Consider the following 24031-nt stretch of genomic DNA (forward strand, 5'->3'; position numbering starts at 1 on the left):
GGATGCCAACAGTCTAAATGCTGGCCGTCGGCATCCCGACTGTCTAATCCTGGCAAGGGTCTACTGACAGGCATTGATATCCCGCCGGGGGGAGAGAGGGTTAGGTTAGGGGCTCCCGAGGGGGATTTAGGGTTAGGCAGCCCCCCAGGAGGGTTAGGGTTAGGCTAGGGGAAGGGGGGGTTAGGCACCCCCGGGGGGAGGTTAGGGTTAGGCACCCCCCCCAGGAGACTTAAGGTTAGGCTGCAGGGAAGGGGGGTTAGGTTTAGGCACTTAGAGGGGGGTTAGGCACTTGGGGGGGGAGGTTAGGGTTAGGCACCCCCGGGGGGAGGTTAGGGTTAGGTACCCCTAAAGGAGGGTTAGCGTTAGGGTAAGGAATTAGGCTAGCGGTACTTACCTAAATTAGCAGTCGGGATCTTCACCCCTGCCGGGCTTCCGCTGTTGGGATTTGAACTGCCGGCCATACTGATTCCGTATAGATGTAGCGCTATAGCGGCACAATCATACACATTGTTCTGCTGTGGTATGGCAGTACCTTATAGCTTGTAATTGAGCGAACAAGGTGGATTTGATGGCCTAGGTCAGGACATAAAAAAAATAACCTGCTACTTTTGAGTTTTGATCCAACCTGACTATATTATATATTATTATCCTTCATTTATATATGTACTAAGAGGTCATGGTCAGACTGACCAATTATATTTTGTTGCCTGAACAACTTTTATATTTACAGTTCATAACATTGATACAAGGATAAAGCGTATCGGGAAGCCGATAAATATACAGATGCGCGCTCATACACTGTTGCTCAAGTTGTGGCAATCAGCTCCTCTAAGTGCACCAGGACCAGGTGACTGGGCTGCGCTGAGCGTTTTGGCGCTCAAAGGCGTATATTTACTAAAGTGTCTAAAACCAAAAAGCGGTGGCATTGCCTATAGCAACCAATCAGATCATGTCTATCATTTTGTAGGAGGGCCTGTCACCAGAGCCGGACCATACAGTAATCACCCCAGGCTCTCACCTAGGGCCCAACGGTTCCTGAGGGGTCTGGATTACTCTACCCCATTGTATGTCTTCTTCTCTGACAATGGAGAGGGAATAGGGGGCCGCATAGGTCTGAACCAGGCCCTGCTGTAATTATATTGGCTGCATGATACAGGTTGTACCGGGAATAGATCTAAGTCACAGTCACTGGGTTACTGTACAATAAAGATGTAGAAAGTAAGATTATCTGCCTGATTCAGAAGTGGAGACTAATGCCGCCACCGATGCTCTCCGTACTGAGACGCCCACTGGCTGTGGCGCTAATCCACCGCTGTGTGTATTAAGACGCACCATTGGAGATTGCACCTACACTATGGCAGGGCCAATGTCTCCAACTGAACATGGCCGCCGGAGTCAGTGCAACTGCGTCATTGGACGCATCTGGGTCTGGCTAGCCACCCCCGTTACCACCCTGAAACGCCCACTGAAATGACCTCTCCCTGTGCACAATTTGATCTGCGTCTTAGAGCTTTGACCATTGGGATGCATGCGTAGTATGGCTCGAACACATTCACTAATTGAAAACATCGACCCACTGGCTGCGGCACTATTCCGTCGCAGTGCGTTGCAGATGTGCCATCGGTTTCAGCATCAAAGATCACACCAGCCTTATGAAAGGTGCAATTTCGGCGTCTGAACATGCGTCTTGTGCCGCAATGGCTGTCAGCGAAACGCCCGCATTCGGTGAGTCACCTCCGTTACCTCTTAGAAATGTCCACTGAAAATCAATCTCTCTGCGCGTAATTCTGATCTCTGTCTCACAGTGGTGACCTTTGGGATTCGGACGCCTGCGCAGACATCGACATTTCGTGTAGCCAGACTTCCGCGCTATTCTAAGGCGTGCGTAAGATGGATGGATCTTCTGCACCCAACAATAGCGCTATCATATACGTTAATACTAATGCTGACGGCTGAGTACGTAAGACTGGGCGGCATGACTATACGCATAAAGCCGAACGATAACTGCATTGGGCAGTAAATTTGCCTGCTGCTCGCACATGCGGCCATTTTGCATTGGACTCGGGCCGAATGGGAATATGTTTATCTGCGCTCTACAAGAGTTCATTGACACTCCTGCATAGAATCGCTCCCTGATCTACTAATGGGCCCCATTATAGGGAGAGCATGATGCCATCGCATTAACCCTGCGCAGGATCCGTTGTCAGGTAATCTGTAAGCTCGAGTCTCGCATTTAAAAAGACTGTTACAATTTTCAACAAAATGGCTTTATCTGCATTGTTAAACCAACATAAGGGACAAAACACGGCTTCCCCAGAGAGGCTTAATGCTGGTTACATTTGCTGGAGGCCAATGATTACTACAGCTGCTCAAACAGTGCAGCCGAGAAGGACAACTTCTTATTTTTCCTGCATAAAAAATGACTTGGAGGGACAATGGAGACCATGCACAGCAATCCTTATAAAAGTATCAGTCCCCTTGTAAGTCGGCGGCGGTCTGTTTGATGCTGGGATTGTTAATTCCCAATGTAGCCAGCAAATAAATCTCCAGGAGAAAGTACAGAGGTGTTTGTAGATTGCAATCTTCTCTGGCATTCTCATAACATTGGCCTAGGGATGATTATGCTGAGCTGAAGTGGCACTTGAGACCAGCCCGAGTGTTACATTGCTGCCTAAATCTCTTGGCTTCTCTTATGTAGCAGAATCGTCTTAACGTACCCAAAACACAGAGGTGCTAAGGGCTCGCCCAGACAAAGCATGTAGGCCGAACAAAGGCCGGGAGCTGAGGAAACAAAATTGAGTCTGCCCTATGTAAACACACATCCAATGGATCCGCCATTGCCCCGCCTATCCAATTACTGCGACCCAGTCAGGAGAATATGGAAACATCGGTTCACACAAATTCTAATGCTTCTAATCCTCTTCCGCACATGCAGGTCTTGCATTCCCCCCAAGTAACTTCATTTACTGAGCCACCCAGGCAGACTGGGCCAAGGAATAGGCCTCGCTCAGGTCTAATCAGCTAATGAGGGCTATGCAAATGATGAGATTATGAGATTACCACTTGTCTAACAGCATTCCTCTCACACTGACACAGAGCTAATACAGGTGTTTGTAAAGCCACACATTCATGGCGCGGATTGTGCTGTGATCTCATTCCCGCTGCTACAGATTCCTGGCAGGAACCGGGACACTTGTCTCTCGTCAACATCTGCCACTGTAGAGGCCCGAAGTCTGTCCGTCCGGCAGGTGCAGGAGCATTGGGAAAATGTTGTACCTGGTGAAATGCGAGATTGCAAATTAAAATATTCTTCTACACGCCAAGCATTGTCTGCTCAAAGGCAGGGAAATATATACGTAGCACTTCTTAGCTTGGGCTAGGACAGGGATTAAAATGGTTGATTGGTTGATTGATCAATTACACACTTAACTGACGATTTTTTTCCAGCAAAAAACGATCAGAAATTGCCGGGTCAGCAGGAGAGTGCGGCGAGTCGGAGGCGATACGACCTGCACGTGTAGAAGGGATTTCCTCTTCAAAAACACAGCGGGGTGGTGCAGTCGCACCTTGTCAGCTGAAGCACAGTTGGCTGCGTGGGGATCCCATGTGACCACATCAGTTAAGCGGTTAATAATTTCCGTGGCCTGAAACGCCATCAAGCTTAATAAATAGAACCCCTAGAGTCCCATACAATAGATTGTCACATTACAGCATTGTATGTGTGCGCCAATATCTCTAGTAATGCAGAATTATCCCTTCAAAGGTTTGTCTATGTTATTGTGTACAGAGGGCCTGATTCAGAGGCGGATGCTCTTGACGCTCTTGAAGAGCGCTCGCTCTGAATCAGGGCATTTTGGGGTTTTTTTTTATGCGGCCTCCTGGCCGCTTGCTAAGCTGTGAGCGGCCAGGTGATGGCGGCGATGGTCGCGACCATCGGGGCTGGCAACGTGACCCTTGTGGTAGGGTCTCGTCTGTCGCAAGCCCCAGAGAGCTTCCTGCTCTAACAGAGCCGGAAGCTCTCCACTGACATCACTGGTGATGTCAGTGGTGCCTCCCACAAACGGCAGGCGTTCCTTAGGGAACGCCTCCGTTTGTGTAGCCACCCCCCCTTCCCCGCCTACAAAACGGGGCGAGCAGTTGATCAACATCAGCAGCTGCCCCTTTTGTAGTGAGCCCCGGAACGAGAGACATTCTCTCTCGCTCCGGGGCTTGCGCAGGCGCGCGGCGCTCGACGTGCGTGCGCAGTACCCCAAAATCGACCCACTTGCGAGCACTATGCGCTCGCGAGCGGGTCTGAATCAGGCCCAGAGCTCTGACCTGAGACGTATTTGTTTCTGCCATGTTGTAGCATCCAACCATCACAGTCCAACTACGCCTCATCATTGCTATCAGGTTCAGTAATAAATGTACTATAGGGGGGTTTGGTTGCATTTTCTGGCCGGCATCCATCGCCAGGTTCTATACTGCCAGATTTAGTAGTCGGTGGTTTGGCAATGGGTGGTAAGTTTAAAATGACAAAACCACCGCATCTATGTGACGCCAATCGATACTTACTGATGAAGGAGAAAACACTGTTATGGGGACAATATCATCTTACCAATATTACTGGCTGCAAGAATAATGCTGATTTGGATTAGAGAGAAAGGGAAAATATTATTTTTTATTTGGTGTTAAATTAAATTGTCATATATATATTTAAAACCCTCAAACAATTAATATTGACCACTTAGTATTTTATTTGATTTAGAGAAATATGTACGTATTATATTATTTTTTCCACCCAAATATATGAATGAAATAATATTGACCCATAAGAGTATTATTATGTTATTTTCCTCCTTCATCAGAGCATGATTAGTTTCCTCTCATTATAAATCAAACTATGCAGTGCCCCCAGTAGTAGCCCCCCTATGCAGTGCCCCCAGTAGTAGTCCCCCCTATGCAGTGCCCCCAGTAGTAGCCCCCCTATGCAGTGCCCCTTATATAGTGCCCCCAGTAGTAGTCCCCCCTCTGCAGTGCCCCCAGTAGTAGTCCCCCCATACAGTGCCCCCAGTAGTAGTCCCCCTATGCAGTGGCCCCAGTAGTAGCCCCCCTATGCAGTGCCCCTTATATAGTGCCCCCAGTAGTAGTCCCCCCTCTGCAGTGTCCCCAGTAGTAGTCCCCCCATACAGTGCCCCCAGTAGTAGTCCCCCTATGCAGTGGCCCTTATATAGTGCCCCCAGTAGTAATCCCCCCTATGCATTGACCCCAGTAGTAGTCCCCCCATGCAGTGCTCCCAGTAGTAGTCCCCGCTATGCATTGCCCCCAGCAGTAGCCCGCCTATGCAGTGCCCCCAGTAGTAGTCCCCCCTATGCAGTGCCCCCAGTAGTAGTCCCCCTATGCAGTGGCCCTTATATAGTGCCCCCAGTAGTAATCCCCCCTATGCATTGACCCTAGTAGTAGTCCCCCCATGCAGTGCTGCCAGTAGTAGTCCCCCCTATGCATTGCCCCCAGTAGTAGCTCTCACTCTAGTACATATAGGTGTAATATATAATATCCCAGACTCACTCTAGTACATAGATGTAATATATAATATCACAGACTCTCACTCTAGCACCCAGATGTATTATATAATATGAAAAAGGAGGGGGATTTAACCCCCTATTGTACCTCAGCACACTGAATAATACCTGCAACAATATATGAAGACTATATGGTCATAGAAATTCAGAGATATTAGTTGCATGCATTTGCAAATACATGGGAGGCTGCTGGGCCACGTCACGGCTTCTCTGTTACCAGCAGTCCCTAACACTAAGGGGTTCACGTCCGGGGCGCAGTGCACCCCAAAAAACGTCCAGCCCAGGACCCCCCCAGGGCATCACACGAAAATGGAAAAAGAGTGACAGTGCAGTGTAAAGTATAGCTGTGTGTGAGTAATCATTAAGTGTGGAATGAGAGGTTAAAATATATGTGAAAAAATACATGAATAATAAACAAACATAAAAGGTGATGTGAAAAGCAACTATGTGTATTAAGTGGTGATGCCCTGAGGAGGCCCAGCCAGACCAGTCACGGGGGCCCTACGCCCAAACGCTCACCCCAAATGTAAAATATACCAATTATAAGGCCTCATGATAAAGGCACATATATAATTTTGTCAAATGTAAGGCCTCATGATAAAGGCACATAAATGCATCCAAATTGAGAGCCAGCTTACCTGGGAGTCACCCCTGGGAACTCCAACTAGCACTACTACAACCAGCATGCCCTACTAATGCTGGCTCCTTCATGCAACTCATAACAAACAAACAAAAATGGCAGCTGCTCAATCAATCTGATTAGTACTGCTGGAATGATTGAGCAGCTGCCATTTTTGTTTGTTTGTTATGAGTTGCATGAAGGAGCCAGCATTAGTAGGGCATGCTGGTTCTAGTAGTGCTAGTTGGAGTTCCCAGGGGTGACTCCCAGGTAAGCTGGCTCTCAATTTGGATGCATTTAAGTATGTGCCTTTATCACGAGGCCTCACATTTGACCAAATTATATATGTGCCTTTATCATGAGGCCTTAGAATTGGTATATTGAGCGTTTGGGCGTAGTGCCCCCGGGACTGGTCTGGCTGGGCCTCCTCAGGGCATCACCACTTAATACACATAGTTGCTTTTTACATCACCTTTTATGTTTGTTTATTATTCATGTATTTTTTCACATATATTTTAACCTCTCATTCCACACTTAATGATTACTCACACACAGCTATACTTTACACTGCACTGTCACTCTTTTTCCATTTTCGTGTGATGCCCTGGGGGGGTCCTGGGCTGGATGTTTTTTGGGGTGCACTGCGCCCCGGACGTGAACCCCTTAGTGTTAGGAACTGCTGGTAACAGAGAAGCCGTGACGTGGCCCAGCAGCTTCCCATGTATTTGCAAATGCATGCAACTAATATCTCTGAATTTCTATGACCATATAGTCTTCATATATTGTTGCATGTATTATTCAGTGTGCTGAGGTACAATAGGGGGTTAAACCCCCCTCCTTTTTCTACTTAGTGTGACCCCTCCCTTTCATGCACCTGATTAGTACTGCTGGATTGATTGAGCAGCTGCCATTTTTGTTTGTGTATTATATAATATCCCAGACTCTCACTATAGTACATACAGGGCCGCCAAGAGCCGTGGCGGGCCCTGGTATTAGGGGGCGTGGCCTAATCGCGGGAGGCGTGGCCACACCCCCTTCCCGAAAAAAAAAAGATTTGCAGCGCCGTGAAGCGATGCTGGGGATAGGGGGCACTCTGGGCCCCCTCAGCCCGGCGCAAAGCCAGGGGGGGCGCGATCAGTGTGATCGCTCCCCCGCACAGGCTTAGGAGACCGCTGTGACTGCTGCTCAGCAGCCACGAGCAGTCTCCAACTGCAACTCAGCACACGCTGTGAGGGGGGGGGAGTGGCGCCAGACCCGGGCCCCCACCGGGCCCCTCAGGAAGCCAGGGCCTGGGTAATCTGTACCCGCTCTCCCCCCCTCTCGGCGCCCCTGAGTACATAGAGTGAGTCTGTGATATTATATAATATACCTGGGTGCTAGAGTGAGAGTTTGGGATATTATATAATACACCCGGGTGCTAGAGTGAGAGTCTGGGATATTATATAATACACGTGGGTGATAGAGTGAGTCTGGGATATTATCTAATACACCTATATCACCCACGTGTATTATATAATATCCCAGACTCTCACTCTAGCACCCAGGTGTATTATATAATATCCCAGACTCTCACTATAGTACCCAGGTGTATTATATAATATCCCAGACTCTTACTATAGTACTCAGATGTATTATATAATATCCCAGACACTCACTCGAGCACCCGGGTGTATTATATAATATCCCAGACTCTCACTATAGTACCCAGGTGTATTATATAATATCCCAGACTCTCACTCTAGCACCCAGGTATATTATATAATATCACAGACTCTTACTCTAGCACCCAGGTGTATTATATAATATCCCAGACTCTCACTATAGTACTCAGATGTATTATATAATATCCCAGACACTCACTCGAGCACCCGGGTGTATTATATAATATCACAGACTCTCACTCTAGCACCCGGGTGTATTAGATAATATCACAGACTCTTACTCTAGCACCCAGGTATATAATACAATATCACAGACTCTCACTCTACCACCCGGGTGTATTAGATAATATCACAGACTCTTACTCTAGCACCCGGGTGTATTAGATAATATCACAGACTCTTACTCTAGCACCCGGGTGTATTAGATAATATCACAGACTCTTACTCTAGCACCTGGGTGTATTAGATAAAATCACAGACTCTCACTATAGTACCCAGATGTATTATATAATATCCCAGACTCTCAGTCTAGCACCCAGGTGTATTATATAATATCACAGACTCTTACTCTAGCACCCAGGTATATAATACAATATCACATATTCTCACTCTACCACACGGGTGTATTGGATAATATCCCAGACTCTCACTATAGTACTCAGATGTATTATATAATATCCCAGACTCTCATTCTAGCACCCAGGTGTATTATATAATATCACAGACTCTTACTCTAGCACCTGGGTATATAATACAATATCACATACTCTCACTCTACCACCCGGGTGTATTAGATAATATCACAGACTCTTACTCTAGCACCCAGGTGTATTATATAATATCCCAGACTCTCACTATAGTACCCAGATGTATTATATAATATCCCAGACACTCACTCGAGCACACAGGTGTATTATATAATATCACAGACTCTCACTCTAGCACCCGGGTGTATTAGATAATATCACAGACTCTTACTCTAGCACCCAGGTATATAATACAATATCACAGACTCTCACTCTACCACCCAGGTGTATTAGATAATATCACAGACTCTTACTCTAGCACCCGGGTGTATTAGATAATATCACAGACTCTTACTCTAGCACCGAGGTATATAATACAATATCACATACTCTCACTCTACCACCCGGGTGTATTATATAATATCACAGGCTCTTACTCTAGCACCTGGGTGTATTAGATAATATCACAGACTCTTACTCTAGCACGCGGGTGTATTAGATAATATCACAGACTCTTACTCTACCACCCGGGTGTATTAGATAATATCACAGACTCTCACTCTAGCACCCAGGTGTATTATATAATATCCCAAACTCTCACTCTAGCACCCAGGTGTATTATATAATATCCCAGACTCTCACTATAGTACCCAGGTGTATTATATAATATCCCAAACTCTCACTCTAGCACCCAGGTATATATCACAGACTCTTACTCTAGCACCCAGGTGTATTATATAATATCCCAGACTCTCACTATAGTACTCAGATGTATTATATAATATCCCAGACACTCACTCGAGCACCCGGGTGTATTATATAATATCACAGACTCTCACTCTAGCACCCGGGTGTATTAGATAATATCACAGACTCTTACTCTAGCACCCAGGTATATAATACAATATCACAGACTCTCACTCTACCACCCGGGTGTATTAGATAATATCACAGACTCTTACTCTAGCACCCGGGTGTATTAGATAATATCACAGACTCTTACTCTAGCACCCAGGTATATAATACAATATCACATACTCTCACTCTACCACCCGGGTGTAATTGAAATTATCACAGACCCTTACTCTAGCACACGGGTATATAAGACAATATCATAGACTCTTACTCTAGCACCCGGGTGTATTAGATAATATCACAGACTCTCACTCTAGCACCCAAGTGTATCAGATAATATCACAGACTCTCATTCAGCCACCTGGATGTATTAGATAATATCACTGACTCTCACTCTAGCACCCAGTTGTATTAGATAATATCACAGACTCTCATCTAGCACCCGGGTGTATTAGATAATATAACAGACTGTTACACTTCACGCAGTGCAATGATTCATATATGAAATGAAAGGGAATTTAATGCTGAATTGAACACAATAAACAGAGGTCAAATATTTGCATTACAAGGGAAGTTATGCAGAGAAAACATCACTTAGGGTGAAAATCCCTGTGTACTTATGATGTTACTGTCCTATCAGTATTTCGATGGGTGTCCTTTATTTTTCAAGACAGCAGCACAGCGACGCGACATTGAGCCAACCAATGTTTGGAGCTCTTCCTTCTTTATTATGTTGTGCCATGAGACAATTATAGCCTCAATTAATTGTCTTTTATTGGATGGACGCTTCAGATGTACCACTTTTTTAAAACGGAACCACAAATGTTCTATGGGTTTCAGGTCTGGGCTGTTTCCTGGCCATCCCAGCACCTGTACGTCATTCTCCATGAACCACTGTTTGCATGTCCGTGCAGTGTGACAGGGAGCTGAATCCTGATGGGGGAAAAAATGGGGCATTATCTGGAAAAAGATCCCTGATAGAAGGTAGAAGTTTTGGTTGTAGGATGGTGTCAATGTACTTTCTGCTGTTCTGTGTGCCATCTATGACATAAAGGCGGCCTACAGCATCTGCTGTCATACATGCCAGAGCTGGATTTAGATCTCATGGGGCCCTAGGCAAGATACCAGTTTTGGGGCCCCCCTCCCTCAAATATTCCATAGCACTATATTTTAATTTCTGATTCATTCCCCTGTACAGCACCCTTAAGAAAAGGTCCACTGTGGCCTTAAAACATTTGCTATGTATGTATGTATGTAGGTATTGGTTGGGTACGGGATGCCGGCGCTCAGGATCCAGATGCCAGCATCCCGACAAGGTTAGGATACTGATACCTGCCGGTAAGTATCCTAACCCTACCCTAACCCACTGTGCAGCCTAAACCCAACCCTTCCCCTGACATCACAGCCCCCTTCCTCCCCTCACAGTACAGACCCGCTCTTTCGCTGACCCCTCTCCCATCTCAGCATAGACCCCCCTCCCCTTATGCAATGCCCCTGTACTAGTGCCCCTTATGCAATGCCCCCTGTAGCAGTGCCCTTTATGCAGTGCCCCCTGTAGTACTGCTCATTATGCAAAGCCCCCTGTAGCAGCGCCCATTAAGCAGGGCCCCTTAAGCAATGGCCCCTGTAGAAGTGCCCATTATGTAATGCCCCCTGTAGCAGCGCCCCTTATGCAGGGCCCCCTGTAGTTGTGCCCATATGTAGTGCCCCCTGTAGTTGAGCCCATATGTATTGCCCCCTGTAGTTGTGCCCATATGCAGTGTCCCCGTAGTGGTGCCCATATGCAGTGCCCCTTAAAGTGGTGCCCATATGCAGTGCCCCTTAAAGTAGTGCCCCTGTAGTTGTGCCCTTTAAAGTAGTGCCCCTGTAGTTGTGCCCTTTAAAGTAGTGCCCCTGTAGTAGTAGTAGTGCCCCTGTAGTTGTGCCCTTTAAAGTAGTGCCCCTGTAGTAGTAGTAGTGCCCCTGTAGTAGTAGTGCCCCTGTAGTTGTGCCCTTTAAAGTAGTGCCCCTGTAGTAGTAGTACTGCCCCTCTAGTGGTAGTAGTGCCCCTGTAGTATTAGTGCCCCTGTACTGGTAGTACTGCCCCTGTAGTATTAGTGCCCCTGTAGTGGTAGTACTGCCCCTGTAGTATTAGTGCCCCTGTAGTAGTACTGCCCCTGTAGTATTAGTGCCCCTGTATAGTTCCCCTGTAGTAGTACTGTCCCTATAGTAGTACTGCCCCTGTAGAGTTCCCCTGTAGTAGTACTGCCCCTCTAGTATTAGTGCCCTTGTAGTATTACTGCCCCTGTAGTAGTAGTGACCCTGTAGCAGTAGTTTCCCACCCCCTGCCCCATACTTACCTGACTCCAAGTGGCCGTCGTCCTGGCTGCCGCTCCCGCTGCCGTACTGACTGGATCTGACTTGATCCAGCAGTCGCGGCCGCACAGGCTCCTCACAGCGCGGGTGACGTCATGACGTCACCCGCGCAGTGCATCTCTGGGAACGCTGGCTCTGAAGTGATCGGAGGCTTCCTTATCCTCCGATCACTTCAGAGGCCAGCGTTCACTGGCCCTGTACTGAAACGCCACCTCCTCTTTCCCTGTCCTGGTAGGAGCAGGGCTCTGGACATGGTGGTGCTGCTGCTGGCACCGGCCGGTGAGAGGAGACACAGCAGCAGCACGTCCAGAGCCCTGCTCCTACCAGGACAGGGAAGGAGGAGGTGGAGTTAAAATGCAGGCTCTCTCCAGGGCCGAATCCCGGAGGGGCCCGGCCACGGGCCCCTTGGGACCCGCCGGGCCCTAGGCGTCCACCTAGGATGCCTAGCGGTAAATCCGGCCCTGATACATGCCCAGATCATAACACTTGTAGGATGGTATCAGTGTACCATCTATGACATAAAGGCGGCCTACAGCATCTGCTGTCATACATGCCCAGATCATAACACTTGTAGGATGGTATCAGTGTGCCATCTATGACATAAAGGCAGCCTACAGCATCTGCTGTCATACGTGCCCAGATCATAACACTTGTAGGATGGTATCAGTGTGCCATCTATGACATAATAACAGCAGCCTACAGCATCTGCTGTCATACATGCCCAGATCATAAACACTTGTAGGATGGTATCAGTGTGCCATCTATGACATAAAGGCGGCCTACAGCATCTGCTGTCTTACATGCCCAGATCATAACACTTGTAGGATGGTATCAGTGTGCCATCTATGACATAAAGGCGGCCTACAGCATCTGCTGTCATACATGCCCAGATCATAACACTTGTAGGATGGTATCAGTGTGCCATCTATGACATAAAGGCGGCCTACAGCATCTGCTGTCATACATGCCCAGATCATAACACTTGTAGGATGGTATCAGTGTGCCATCTATGACATAAAGGCGGCCTACAGCATCTGCTGTCATACATGCCCAGAGCATAACACTTGTAGGATGGTGTCAGTGTGCCATCTATGACATAAAGGCGGCCTACAGCATCTGCTGTCATACATGCCCAGATCATAACACTTGTAGGATGGTGTCATTGTGCCATCTATGACATAAAGGCGGCCTACAGCATCTGCTGTCATACATGCCCAGATCATAACACTTGTAGGATGGTATCAGTGTGCCATCTATGACATAACAGCGGCCTACAGCATCTGCTGTCATACATGCCCAGACCATAACACTTGTAGGATGGTGTCAGTGTGCCATCTATGACATAAAGGCGGCCTACAGCATCTGCTGTCATACATGCCCAGATCATAAACACTTGTAGGATGGTATCAGTGTACCATCTATGACATAAAGGCGGCCTATAGCATCTGCTGTCATACATGCCCAGATCATAACACTTGTAGGATGGTATCAGTGTGCCATCTATGACATAACAGCGGCCTACAGCATCTGCTGTCATACATGCCCAGACCATAACACTTGTAGGATGGTGTCAGTGTGCCATCTATGACATAAAGGCGGCCTACAGCATCTGCTGTCATACATGCCCAGACCATAACACTTGTAGGATGGTGTCAGTGTGCCATCTATGACATAAAGGCGGCCTACAGCATCTGCTGTCATACATGCCCAGGTCATAACACTTGTAGGATGGTGTCAGTGTGCCATCTATGACATAAAGGCGGCATACAGCATCTGCTGTCATACATGCCCAGATCAGAACACTTGTAGGATGGTGTCAGTGTGCCATCTATGACATAAAGGCGGCCTACAGCATCTGCTGTCATACATGCCCAGATCAGAACACTTGTAGGATGGTGTCAGTGTGCCATCTATGACATAACAGCGGCCTACAGCAGCTGCTTTCATACATGCCCAGATCATAACACTTGTAGGATGGTATCAGTGTGCCATCTATGACATAAAGGCGGCCTACAGCATCTGCTGTCATACATGCCCAGATCATAACACTTGTAGGATGGTATCAGTGTGCCATCTATGACATAAAGGCGGCCTACAGCATCTGCTGTCATACATGCCCAGAGCATAACACTTGTAGGATGGTGTCAGTGTGCCATCTATGACATAAAGGCGGCCTACAGCATCTGCTGTCTTACATGCCCAGATCATAACACTTGTAGGATGGTATCAGTGTGCCATCTATGACATAAAGGCGGCCTACAGCATCTGCTGTCATACATGCCCAGATCATAACACTTGTAGGATGGTATCAGTGTGCCATCTATGACATAAAGGCGGCCTACAGCATCTGCTGTCATACATGCCCAGACCATAACACTTGTAGGATGGTGTCAGTGTGCCATCTATGACATAAAGGCGGCCTACAGCATCTGCTGTCATACATGCCCAGATCATAACACTTGTAGGATGGTGTCAGTGTGCCATCTATGACATAAAGGCGGCCTACAGCATCTGCTGTCATACATGCCCAGATCATAACACTTGTAGGATGGTATCAGTGTGCCATCTATGACATAACAGCGGCCTACAGCATCTGCTGTCATACATGCCCAGGCCATAACACTTGTAGGATGGTATCAGTGTGCCATCTATGACATAACAGCGGCCTACAGCAGCTGCTTTCATACATGCCCAGATCATAACACTTGTAGGATGGTGTCAGTGTGACATTATGACATAACGGCGGCCTACAGCACCTGCTGTCATACATGCCCAGATCATAACACTTGTAGGATGGTGTCAGTGTGCCATCTATGATATAAAGACAGCCTACAGCATCTGCTGTCATACATGCCCAGATCATAACACTTGTAGGATGGTGTCAGTGTGACATTATGACATAACGGCGGCCTACAGCACCTGCTGTCATACATGCCCAGATCATAACACTTGTAGGATGGTGTCAGTGTGCCATCTATGACATAAAGATGGCTACAGCATCTGCTGTCATACATGCCCAGATCATAACACTTGTAGGATGGTGTCACGATCCTGTCTAGTTGTCACCTTTTTGCCTTGAGACTTACCCCTGTCAGCTGCTCCATGGATCTGTGTTTGCAATTCTCCTGGGACATCTGCTCTGGCTGAATCATGCTGGCTGTGATATCTGTGTGTGCAGACTGCTCTCCTAGCCAAACTGATTAACCACCTGGACCCTGCTCTGTCTGTGAGCATTGCTAGTCTTAATTGGAATCACAGGTGTGGTCCTGATTCTCAGAGCTGCAGAGATGAATACTCCTTTTGCATGCTGTGTCTTGCTCCACTCTGAATGCCACTGCCAGACCACCTGTCTGCATCCACCAATCGCTGCCAGACTCTTTGTATATAGATCCTCCTCTAATAGCACTCAGTGCTTGAACATCTCGTTACGTTCTGTGGTGTACAACTTGTGCTGTAGCTGTACCTGTAACTGAGTTCCAGTGTGTCCCAGGCTCCTGCTGGTTCCTAGACCAGTGCTATCTGTAAAGCCTGCTACGTTCAGTTATCCACACGGCTCCCAGGCCGCTCCAAGTGACTATCCACGCTACCCGCTTCTCCACACGGCTCCCAGGCCGCACAAAGTAGCTTCCACGCCACCACTTCTCGCCTACGGCTCCCAGGCCGCTCCAAGTAGCTTCCACGCTACCAGCTTCTCCAAGTGACTATCCATGCTACCTGCTTCTCCACACGGCTCCCAGGCCGCACCAAGTAGCTTCCACGCTACCACCTCTCGCCCACGGCTCCCAGGCCGCTTCAAGTAGCTTCCACGCTACCACGTTTACCCACAGCTTCCCAAGCCACAACAAGTAGCTTCCATGCTACCATCCGTCTGCAAGATCATCTACTGGTACCCCGACCAGCTCAGTCTGCCTACCTGCCGGTCCCCAGTCCGGTCCCTCCAAGTTCCTTCTGGTCTCATTCCAACCTCTCAAGTTTCCAGTTCCAGTCACTCATCACCCAAGGCAGTTCTCACTGCTACCCACTTTTTATATTAAAAGAGCTATTCATGTCCCCCATGGTTCCAGTCCAGCCGGCCTCCAGTGTTTCCAGTTCATCACCTGATACAGGTAACCCTCGAGCACCAATTGTGACAGATGGTATCAGTGTGCTATCTATGACATAAAGGTGGCCTACTGCATCTGCTGTCATCCATGCCCAGATCATAACACTTGTAGGATGGTGTCAGTGTGCCATCTATGACATAAAGATGGCCTACAGCATCTGCTGTCATCCATGCCCAGATCATAACACTTGTAGGATGGTGTCAGTGTGCCATCTATGACATAAAGATGGCCTACAGCATCTGCTGTCATACATGCCCAGATCATAACACTTGTAGGATGGTGTCAGTGTACCATCTATGACATAAAGATGGCCTACAGCATCTGCTGTCATACATGCCCAGATCATAACACTCGTAGGATTCTTTGTTGTCGCTTGAATACAATCTGGATGTACCTCTTCCCCGATGCGATATCTCCGATACTTTCTCCCATCACCACCACCAAATATCGATATCTTAGTTTCGTCACTCCATATCACTTGTTTCGATTGACCTTCTGTACATGCAATGTGTTCTTTTGCCCACTGTATTCGTTTCATGCCGGTGTTTTTTATTCAGCAATGGCTTTTTTCGGGGAATCCTACCTTTTAGTCCAACCTCACGTTAGTCTTCTCTGTACCGTTCTTGCACTGACAAACACACCAGGTGCACTCAGGTCACTGCTAATGGCCACAGATGACATCCATCTGTCCCTGACGCAAATTAGTTTTATTGTCCTATCAAAAACTGTTGTATTTATTTGTTACACCGGCAATAACACTAAACAATACACACAAACATCCAACAGTAATTGCACTTCAGTAACCAACTTTATTCTGCAAAATGAAACAGCCGAACCGACCTTTCCCACCTCTAAACATGACCTCGCACCTGTTCATAAACGACAGCTGATTGGTTCTCAGAATGACGATTCCGATTGGCTGGTAGTAGCTGTCAGTACATTCCGCTTCTTGAATCTCACGCATCTGTGCTTCTTGGTCTGACAGAAAGTAGCATAAATTCCAGTGTGATGCAAATATGTGACCTCTGTTTATTGTGTTGAATTCAGCATTAAATTTCCTTTCATTTGATATATGAATCATTGCACTGCGTGAAGTGAAACAGTTTTTATAAGCATTCAAAGTTGAAAAACAAACATTTCAAGATGTCTCCGCAATTTTGGCCAGCAGTGTATATATACATTGCATATTACCTATTCCTCTGTGCCGTGAAAAATAAACCACCACTTTGGTTTCATCTGCTCGGTGCCCGCTTGCATCCTGAATGGCCTCCTCCTTGTCGATCGTTAAGCTGTGGGTTACAGGTTGATGGTCGCGATGGTGATCACCATCGTGACCATTGGGACTTACGACCAGACCCTAAGGTTGGGTCTGGGCACTCGTGATGGAGCAGGAAGCTCCCCACTGACATCACTGATGTCAGTGCGGCCGCCCACAAAACGGTAGGTGTTCGTAAAGGAACGCCTCCGTTTTGGAAACCACTCCCCGGCCCGAATACCAAACGGGGGCAGCTGTCGATCAACATCAACAGCCGCCCCTTTGGTAACGAGCTCTGGAGCGACAGAGTTTCTCTGTCGTTCTGGGGTTTGCGCACGTGCAGTGCGGCCGCTGCGCGTGTGCAGGCCAAACCATCGAGTTGATTACAAGCGCATCGGCGCTCGCAACCGACTCTGAATGAGGTCCATTGTCCTCTCACCATTTGTTTATTTGATTGCTGACCCTTTGTTGTGTGATGAGGGTGTCAGGGGTGGGGGTGGAATCAGTGTGGACACCTACTTTGAGCCATATTTATTAGGTTACTGTTAAGCTGCCATAGCCGAGGCTGCTCTAGCAACAATTCTTACACTTTAAGTGCTTAGTTTAAAGTGTAAATAGAATATTTAAATTGAAGCCGGAGTTATTCAGGAGTTGAACAGAAGGAGAAATTAACAAATCAGCAATTTCAGCTATTAAGGACTATTTTTATCTACAACCACATTTCCATCATGCCTATGGATTGCGCCCGCACCTGGATCCCCAACGCTGCCCGCATCCCTCCTGATCTCCCTATGCAATCTGCTTATCCACTCCAACTATGCCATACCGAACAACGCAGCAAGATGACCCCTCAAATGGACCTTGGTTGTGACCCCCAAATCATGAGCCTTGGTGCAGTTTTGCTCAACTCATTGTCTTTTCCTCTTAAGTTTAGACTAACCTCTCCATAGATGTTATATTACTGTGACCCTTGTATCCAGGCAATCTGTGTCACCCCTGTTTGTCTGCCCCCTCCCCTTTAGAATGTAAGCTCTCACGAGCAGGGCCCTCTCCCCTCATGTGCTTCTAGATCACTTAATTATACTTTAATTTACAACAGCACCTAACACTTGATTGCTGACACCATGCTGCTTATCTAAGTGTTATGCAGCAATGTATAAACTATGTCCTTGTCCTGCATAGTTTGTAATGTAAATAACTGTTTCTTGTGTGCTCATTTGTTTCTGTACCGTGTAAGGCGCTGCGGAACCCTTGTGGCGCCATATAAATAAAGGATAATAATAATAATTGATCATTTCCTATCATCATAGCCCTTCAGCAAGTCCGCAGGCGTTCCCAGAGGCAGGCACTTCATGTCCGTGACAATCTCACTCTAACGTCTATGAGGGTGCACATTAGTAATGTGACCTTGGCAATAATTGTGAGGGACAGTTTAAAGTAAATGGAGCTATGGGTGGGGGGGGGGTATTGGTTCTTTTTGCTTCGTGAGAATCTATAGCAAATTCATATCAAACTTATTAGCAGATTTGTCCACATCGGGGACTCGAAAATGATGTATTCCTTAATTTTATAAGAGGATTACCAAGGCCAGCTGACCCGGAGCAGTGTGAGGCTGATTGAGCACTATTCAGAACTAATAAGTATTAGTGGAATCTAAATATGAAGAGAGACACTTGCGATGCAGGAATATTGTTCATGAATTTAATCCTCGGTGCAGAATCAGCTGTGCCCGGCTTTCTCACCAGAGGGGTCCCTCTGCCAGGTAGCGAGGGCCAGCGGACGCTGATCAGCGCTTAGTGCCCAGAGGATAATGAGAGACAGACTGCCGTGTCAGGCTTCATTAAAGGTAATCATTAGTATTCCCATTTGAAAACAGTCAGTGTTTCGTGACCTTTCATCCAGTCTTTCTGTGGGAAGGGGCTGCGCCTTTGTGACGGCTGGTTCAGCTGCGGAGTGTAAAATTCTGTCAGGGCCCACAAGGGTACAGGCTGGGGGTCAGCTGATGCCGGTTACATTTGCTGGTAAAGCCGAGTCCCCGAGGGAACAGGCTAATGATCCAGACAGGTTTCCACTACTTTCTCTTTATGATTTTATCCCACAAAACGGCACTTTAGCTAAATCCCTCGCCCGATATTTCGTGTCCCCTACCTCCCCCCTTTTCTATACCATGCAAGACGTATTAGAAAGTCTGGGGGATTTACATCTTATGAACCAACATAAAACCTATATTTGCATTGATGATGCAGCCCTCACTTGTACCCCATTTCAGATTATTTACATAATGATATTGAACGCTCCGCAGTCAGCGCGCTTTCATCACTTATTATTACAGGGATTTCCTCTCAGTTTTTCTTTTACATAGAAATGTCCTATATGAACATAAGGCCGATGTCATTGTACGCAGAGAGCCTGAGATCCCTGCAGACATATATTTACTGTAACGTGCCAGAGCGGACATACGGTTCTCATGGCAAGAAAACAAAAAGCGATTTCTAATGCTTCAGACATGGAACTACAAGTCTCAGCATTTCCGGTTAATCTTAAAACAAAGTTCTAACTTTATTGCAGAAACGCAAGTTCCAGCTTGCATAATGGATCATGCTGGGACATGCAGTTCTCCAGCACAAGGATAATCATAAGCTTAAAGAACAGAATATCGTGACAAACGGAAGAGCACAGCTAATCCATTTAATGGGTATGATTAGCTACATTCCCACAGAACTGACTTTTATGTAAATTATTAGGAGTGTAAGCTCTGTGGGTCAGGTTAATCCTTCTTTTCTGAGTGAAAGCATACATTCTGTTTATTATATACCTGTTACTATCTATGGTGCTGCACTTAGTATGTTCCTATTACAACATGATTAGACATCGGATGCAACAAAACCACAACTGACAACTTCTAACATCTTACGTTTAGGACTTAAGACGCAGACTGAGTGCTATGACTTAGGAAGGGGGAGGAGTGTGTGTGTGGGGGGGCGGAGTGTGTGTGGGGGGGCGGAGTGTGTGGGGGGGGGCGGAGTGTGTGTGGGGGGGCGGAGTGTGTGTGGGGGGGGAGGAGTGTGTGTGGGGGGGGAGGAGTGTGTGTGTGGGGGGGAGGAGTGTGTGTGTGGGGGGGAGGAGTGTGTGTGTGGGGGGGAGGAATGTGTGGGGGGGGGAGTGTGTGGGGGGAGGAGTGTGTGTGGGGGGAGGAGGAGAGTGTGTGGGGGGTGTGGCCTTTTTATACCAAGGTCTCCCAGAATGCACAGCTTCACAATTATAGAACTTCATTAAAAATCTATCATTTATATGCACTAAACATGTTTATTGCATATAAATGATAGATTTTAATTAAGTCACAGACTCATGCAGATATATAACTGGATACAATCTGCAAAAGTTGCTGTAAAGATAAAATACCCACAGAATGAGCACTGACTGTCCCAGACACACCTGATGGCAAACAGGTGCAACCAGCGAGGCTAAATTACACCACACACTATTATATCGTAGTACAGGCAGCTAATAATAATCATACATAAATAAATAATAAAATAGAAATAGGCAAGGACAGGGGGGGTTATAGAGTCCTGAATACCAAACCAAGGCCAGACAGGGAAAGTCATTTATGGAGAAAACCTGTTATACTCTACTCCACAGGTTCTCAAACTCCGTCCTCGGGACCCCAAACAGTGCATGTTTTACAGGTTTCCTCACAGGTTCACAAGTGAAATAATTAGCTCCAAAAGTGGATCTTTTATAATGTGTCAATGAGTGATGAATACACCTGTGCACCTGCTGGGTGACCTGGGAAATGTGTCAGTGAGTAATGAGTACACCTGTGCTCCTGCTGGGTGACCTGGGAAATGTATCTGTGAGTAATGAATACACCTGTGCTCCTGCTGGGTGACCTGGGAAATGTGTCAGTGAGTGATGAATACACCTGTGCACCTGCTGGGTGACCTGGGAAATGTGTCAGTGAGTAATGAATACACCTGTGCTCCTGCTGGGTGACCTGGGAAATGTGTCTGTGAGTAATGAATACACCTGTGCACCTGCTGGGTGACCTGGGAAATGTGTCAGTGAGTAATGAGTACACCTGTGCACCTGCTGGGTGACCTGGAAATCGTGACCTGTGTGGGATCCTGAGGAGCGTGTGTGAGAACCACTGCTCCACTCACTGATATACACAGACACCGAGGGGTGTATTTACTAGGGCAGCACAGGCGGTGTAATGGTTAGCATTACTGCCTCACACCACTGAGGTCATTGGTTCGATTCCCACCACAGCCCTGTGTGGAGTTTGTATATTCTCCCTGTGCTTGCGTGGGTAGGACTCAGACTAGTACTGCTGCCTGTGGTCTGGGGGCCTGATTCGGACCTGGACACTATGCTGCGCTCGCTCACATTGAGCGATTTTTCACAATATGCGTATGAGTCGCAATGCGCGTGCGCGAACCAGTCATTGCGATGGGAAAGTGCTTTCCCACAGTCGGGCCGCTATTTTGTGACAGAATGTGCCGTTGTGGGTGGTAACAGGGGAAGGTGTTTGTAAACGGGGGTATGGATGTGCAAACGCAGGCGTGCCCGACCGTCAGAACGGCGTTTAATGGGCGTGCATAATTAGTAAAGTAGTGTCATTACATACGTGACTGGGTTGTATTTTAGCTGGAAGTGCTCGCAATGTTGTGGTGGGAAAAGGCTACCACAAGCGCTGCGAGCAGCTCCGATGGCTCTCGTTGTTCATGATTAATCCTACAACTGCCGGAGATGACGTGTGCTGCGTGTGGCGTCTTTATACAGGTGCGAGCGTATAGTGCGGCCACTCGCTATTACTTAGTGGGCGACTTTATGCGACGCAGTACGAGCACATGATTTAAATAACCGGCCCCTTTTAGCTAGCAAGCGGATGCAAATAGCGTCCGGGTCTGAATCAGGCCCTGTGTCTGGGGAGGGAAGAGGCGAATGTGTTAGTGACTACTAGGGGTAAATTTACTAAGAACTGAGAATGGTCGAGTTTAGTTTTTTTAAATCTCGATTTGCATCGCCGAATCTCGGGTGATTTTCCTGTTTTTCATCTCGCAAATTTACTAAGAAGTGAGTTTAGCTGAAAGTGAGTTGTCCGATGGTGAAGTAGATCGAGGTATCTCCCCCGAGTTGCAAGTGAAGATGAGATTACAGCCGAGATTGCAGTGTTTTCACTCTGCAAATCTTTCCTGAGCTAGCAGCCTGCACATATCAGTGAGATATGTGTAAGCTGCTTGTGTGTTATACCTGTAAAAAACAGGTTAAATGTTATAAAAAAAAAAAGACGTAAGGTCACCCCCCTAAAGCTTAACCAGCCCCGTACCTGCCAGCCAGTCCTGGTACCTAAAATTACGGGGAACAAAACGAGTAGGGGTTCCACCGTAATTTAGGTACCAGCACCAGGCTGCAGAGCCAGTCCTGGTTTTAATTATAGGGGGGAAAAATTGCATAGGGGTCCCGTATAATTAAAACCAGCAACGGACTCTTTCTAGCGGGGGGCTGATGCCACAGCCAGGGGAGCCCTTTCACAGGACTGAATCTGAATTCAGATTGTAGTGTGATATTACCGACTGAATTCGCATTGCGAATTCAGGCACTATCACAGGGATTTACTAAAAATCCCTTGCAGGGACAGAGCTTGCGATAAAGTTCTGTCCCTGCGAATCCCCTCCGCAGCCTTAACACAGTATTTTCGCAAAAAATACACTGAAAAGTGTCTGCGCATGCTCCGATTGTCCGTCGCTAAGCCCCGCCCCACCAATAAACCCTGCCCCCCGCGATCGCGGGCCACCCCGCGACCCCCCACCCGCTACTCCCCTCCCTTAATTACACTTACCTGCAGTGATCGGTGCTCCGGTGATGTCATCCGTGGGTCCGGTCAGCTGACATCCCATCCTGCACTGGGACTCGGTCAGGTGACAACTGGGCCCCAGTGCAGCATGGGAGACCAGCTGACCGGAGGGAGGACATCACAGGAGCCCCGATCACCGGTCCCTGGACTCGGGTAAGGTTTTTTTTTACTATTTTTTTTCTTTTTTTTACAGTGTATCAGCGTGGGGTCTGTTTAGACCACACAGCTGAGCACTGGGGCCGGCTCCGGGCTCTCCCCGTTAGAGCAGAGCAGGAGTCCGGTAACTGGGGGAGACCCTGGATAACGCCACCTCCAGGTGGCGTTATTATCACAGGGCTTTCTCCGATATTTTTTAACATTTTATTTTTAGTAAATTTGGCCAGATCACATTTCCCATTACAATTATGGAAAATGCGATCTGCTTACTAAAAATAAGTGATACTTAGGGGTTGGAGTAGAATTTTACGAATTCTACTCCAATTACCCTGTAATAACTACAGGTGATACTAAAATAATGTGACAAGGATGTGAAAACACAAAACACCGTTTTCACTTTATTTTAGTAAAAATAATGTTAATAAATAGAGCTGCTTGTCCCTTAGGCCAGATAGTATCGAGCTTGTGTATTCACATAGCTTCCCTGCGCAAGAGAGCTTTCGCCCTGTCATCTCCCCTCTGTAATGGTGGTATTCTGTCGATCACCATACATCGTAGGGAGGAAAGCTGATGTTTACAACATGCAAAATGACGGGTAACAGGATTCTCAGAATCTCCCGTGTTCAAAGCCAACCTTATGGTTGAATGGTGATTGGCTATCCGTTCTGGGAATGGGCGAATGGTTTTGCCTACATAAACCAGTGAACACTGGTACATACATATATACACCACAAAGTCGGAGGTGCAGGTAAGCCGGTGTTTGATCATGAGTTTTGTCCAATATGTGGATGTGAAAAGAAAGCCCCTGTATTCACGCTCCTGCACGTAGTACAGCTTAGGCATCGAAAACAGCCAGTATT

The 24031-nt window shown here is 47.3% G+C and overlaps 1 protein-coding gene across 1 annotated transcript in view; it reads right to left on the minus strand.

The window, feature by feature from the left end:
* The window catches only part of DBX1 (developing brain homeobox 1), a 135008-nt gene extending 120013 nt beyond the window's left edge, over positions 1 to 14995 (minus strand). The window contains exon 1 of the mRNA XM_088458955.1: positions 14884 to 14995. Within this exon, the coding sequence (XP_088315081.1) occupies positions 14884 to 14949 (66 nt within the window). The 5' untranslated portion in view covers positions 14950 to 14995. The remainder of the gene's footprint in view (positions 1 to 14883) is intronic.
* Positions 14996 to 24031: the final 9036 nt, after the last annotated feature.

This window comes from Taudactylus pleione, unplaced genomic scaffold (assembly GCF_031769625.1).
Source record: "Taudactylus pleione unplaced genomic scaffold, aTauple2 ptg000875l, whole genome shotgun sequence".
NCBI classification, from domain to species: Eukaryota; Metazoa; Chordata; class Amphibia; order Anura; family Myobatrachidae; genus Taudactylus; species Taudactylus pleione.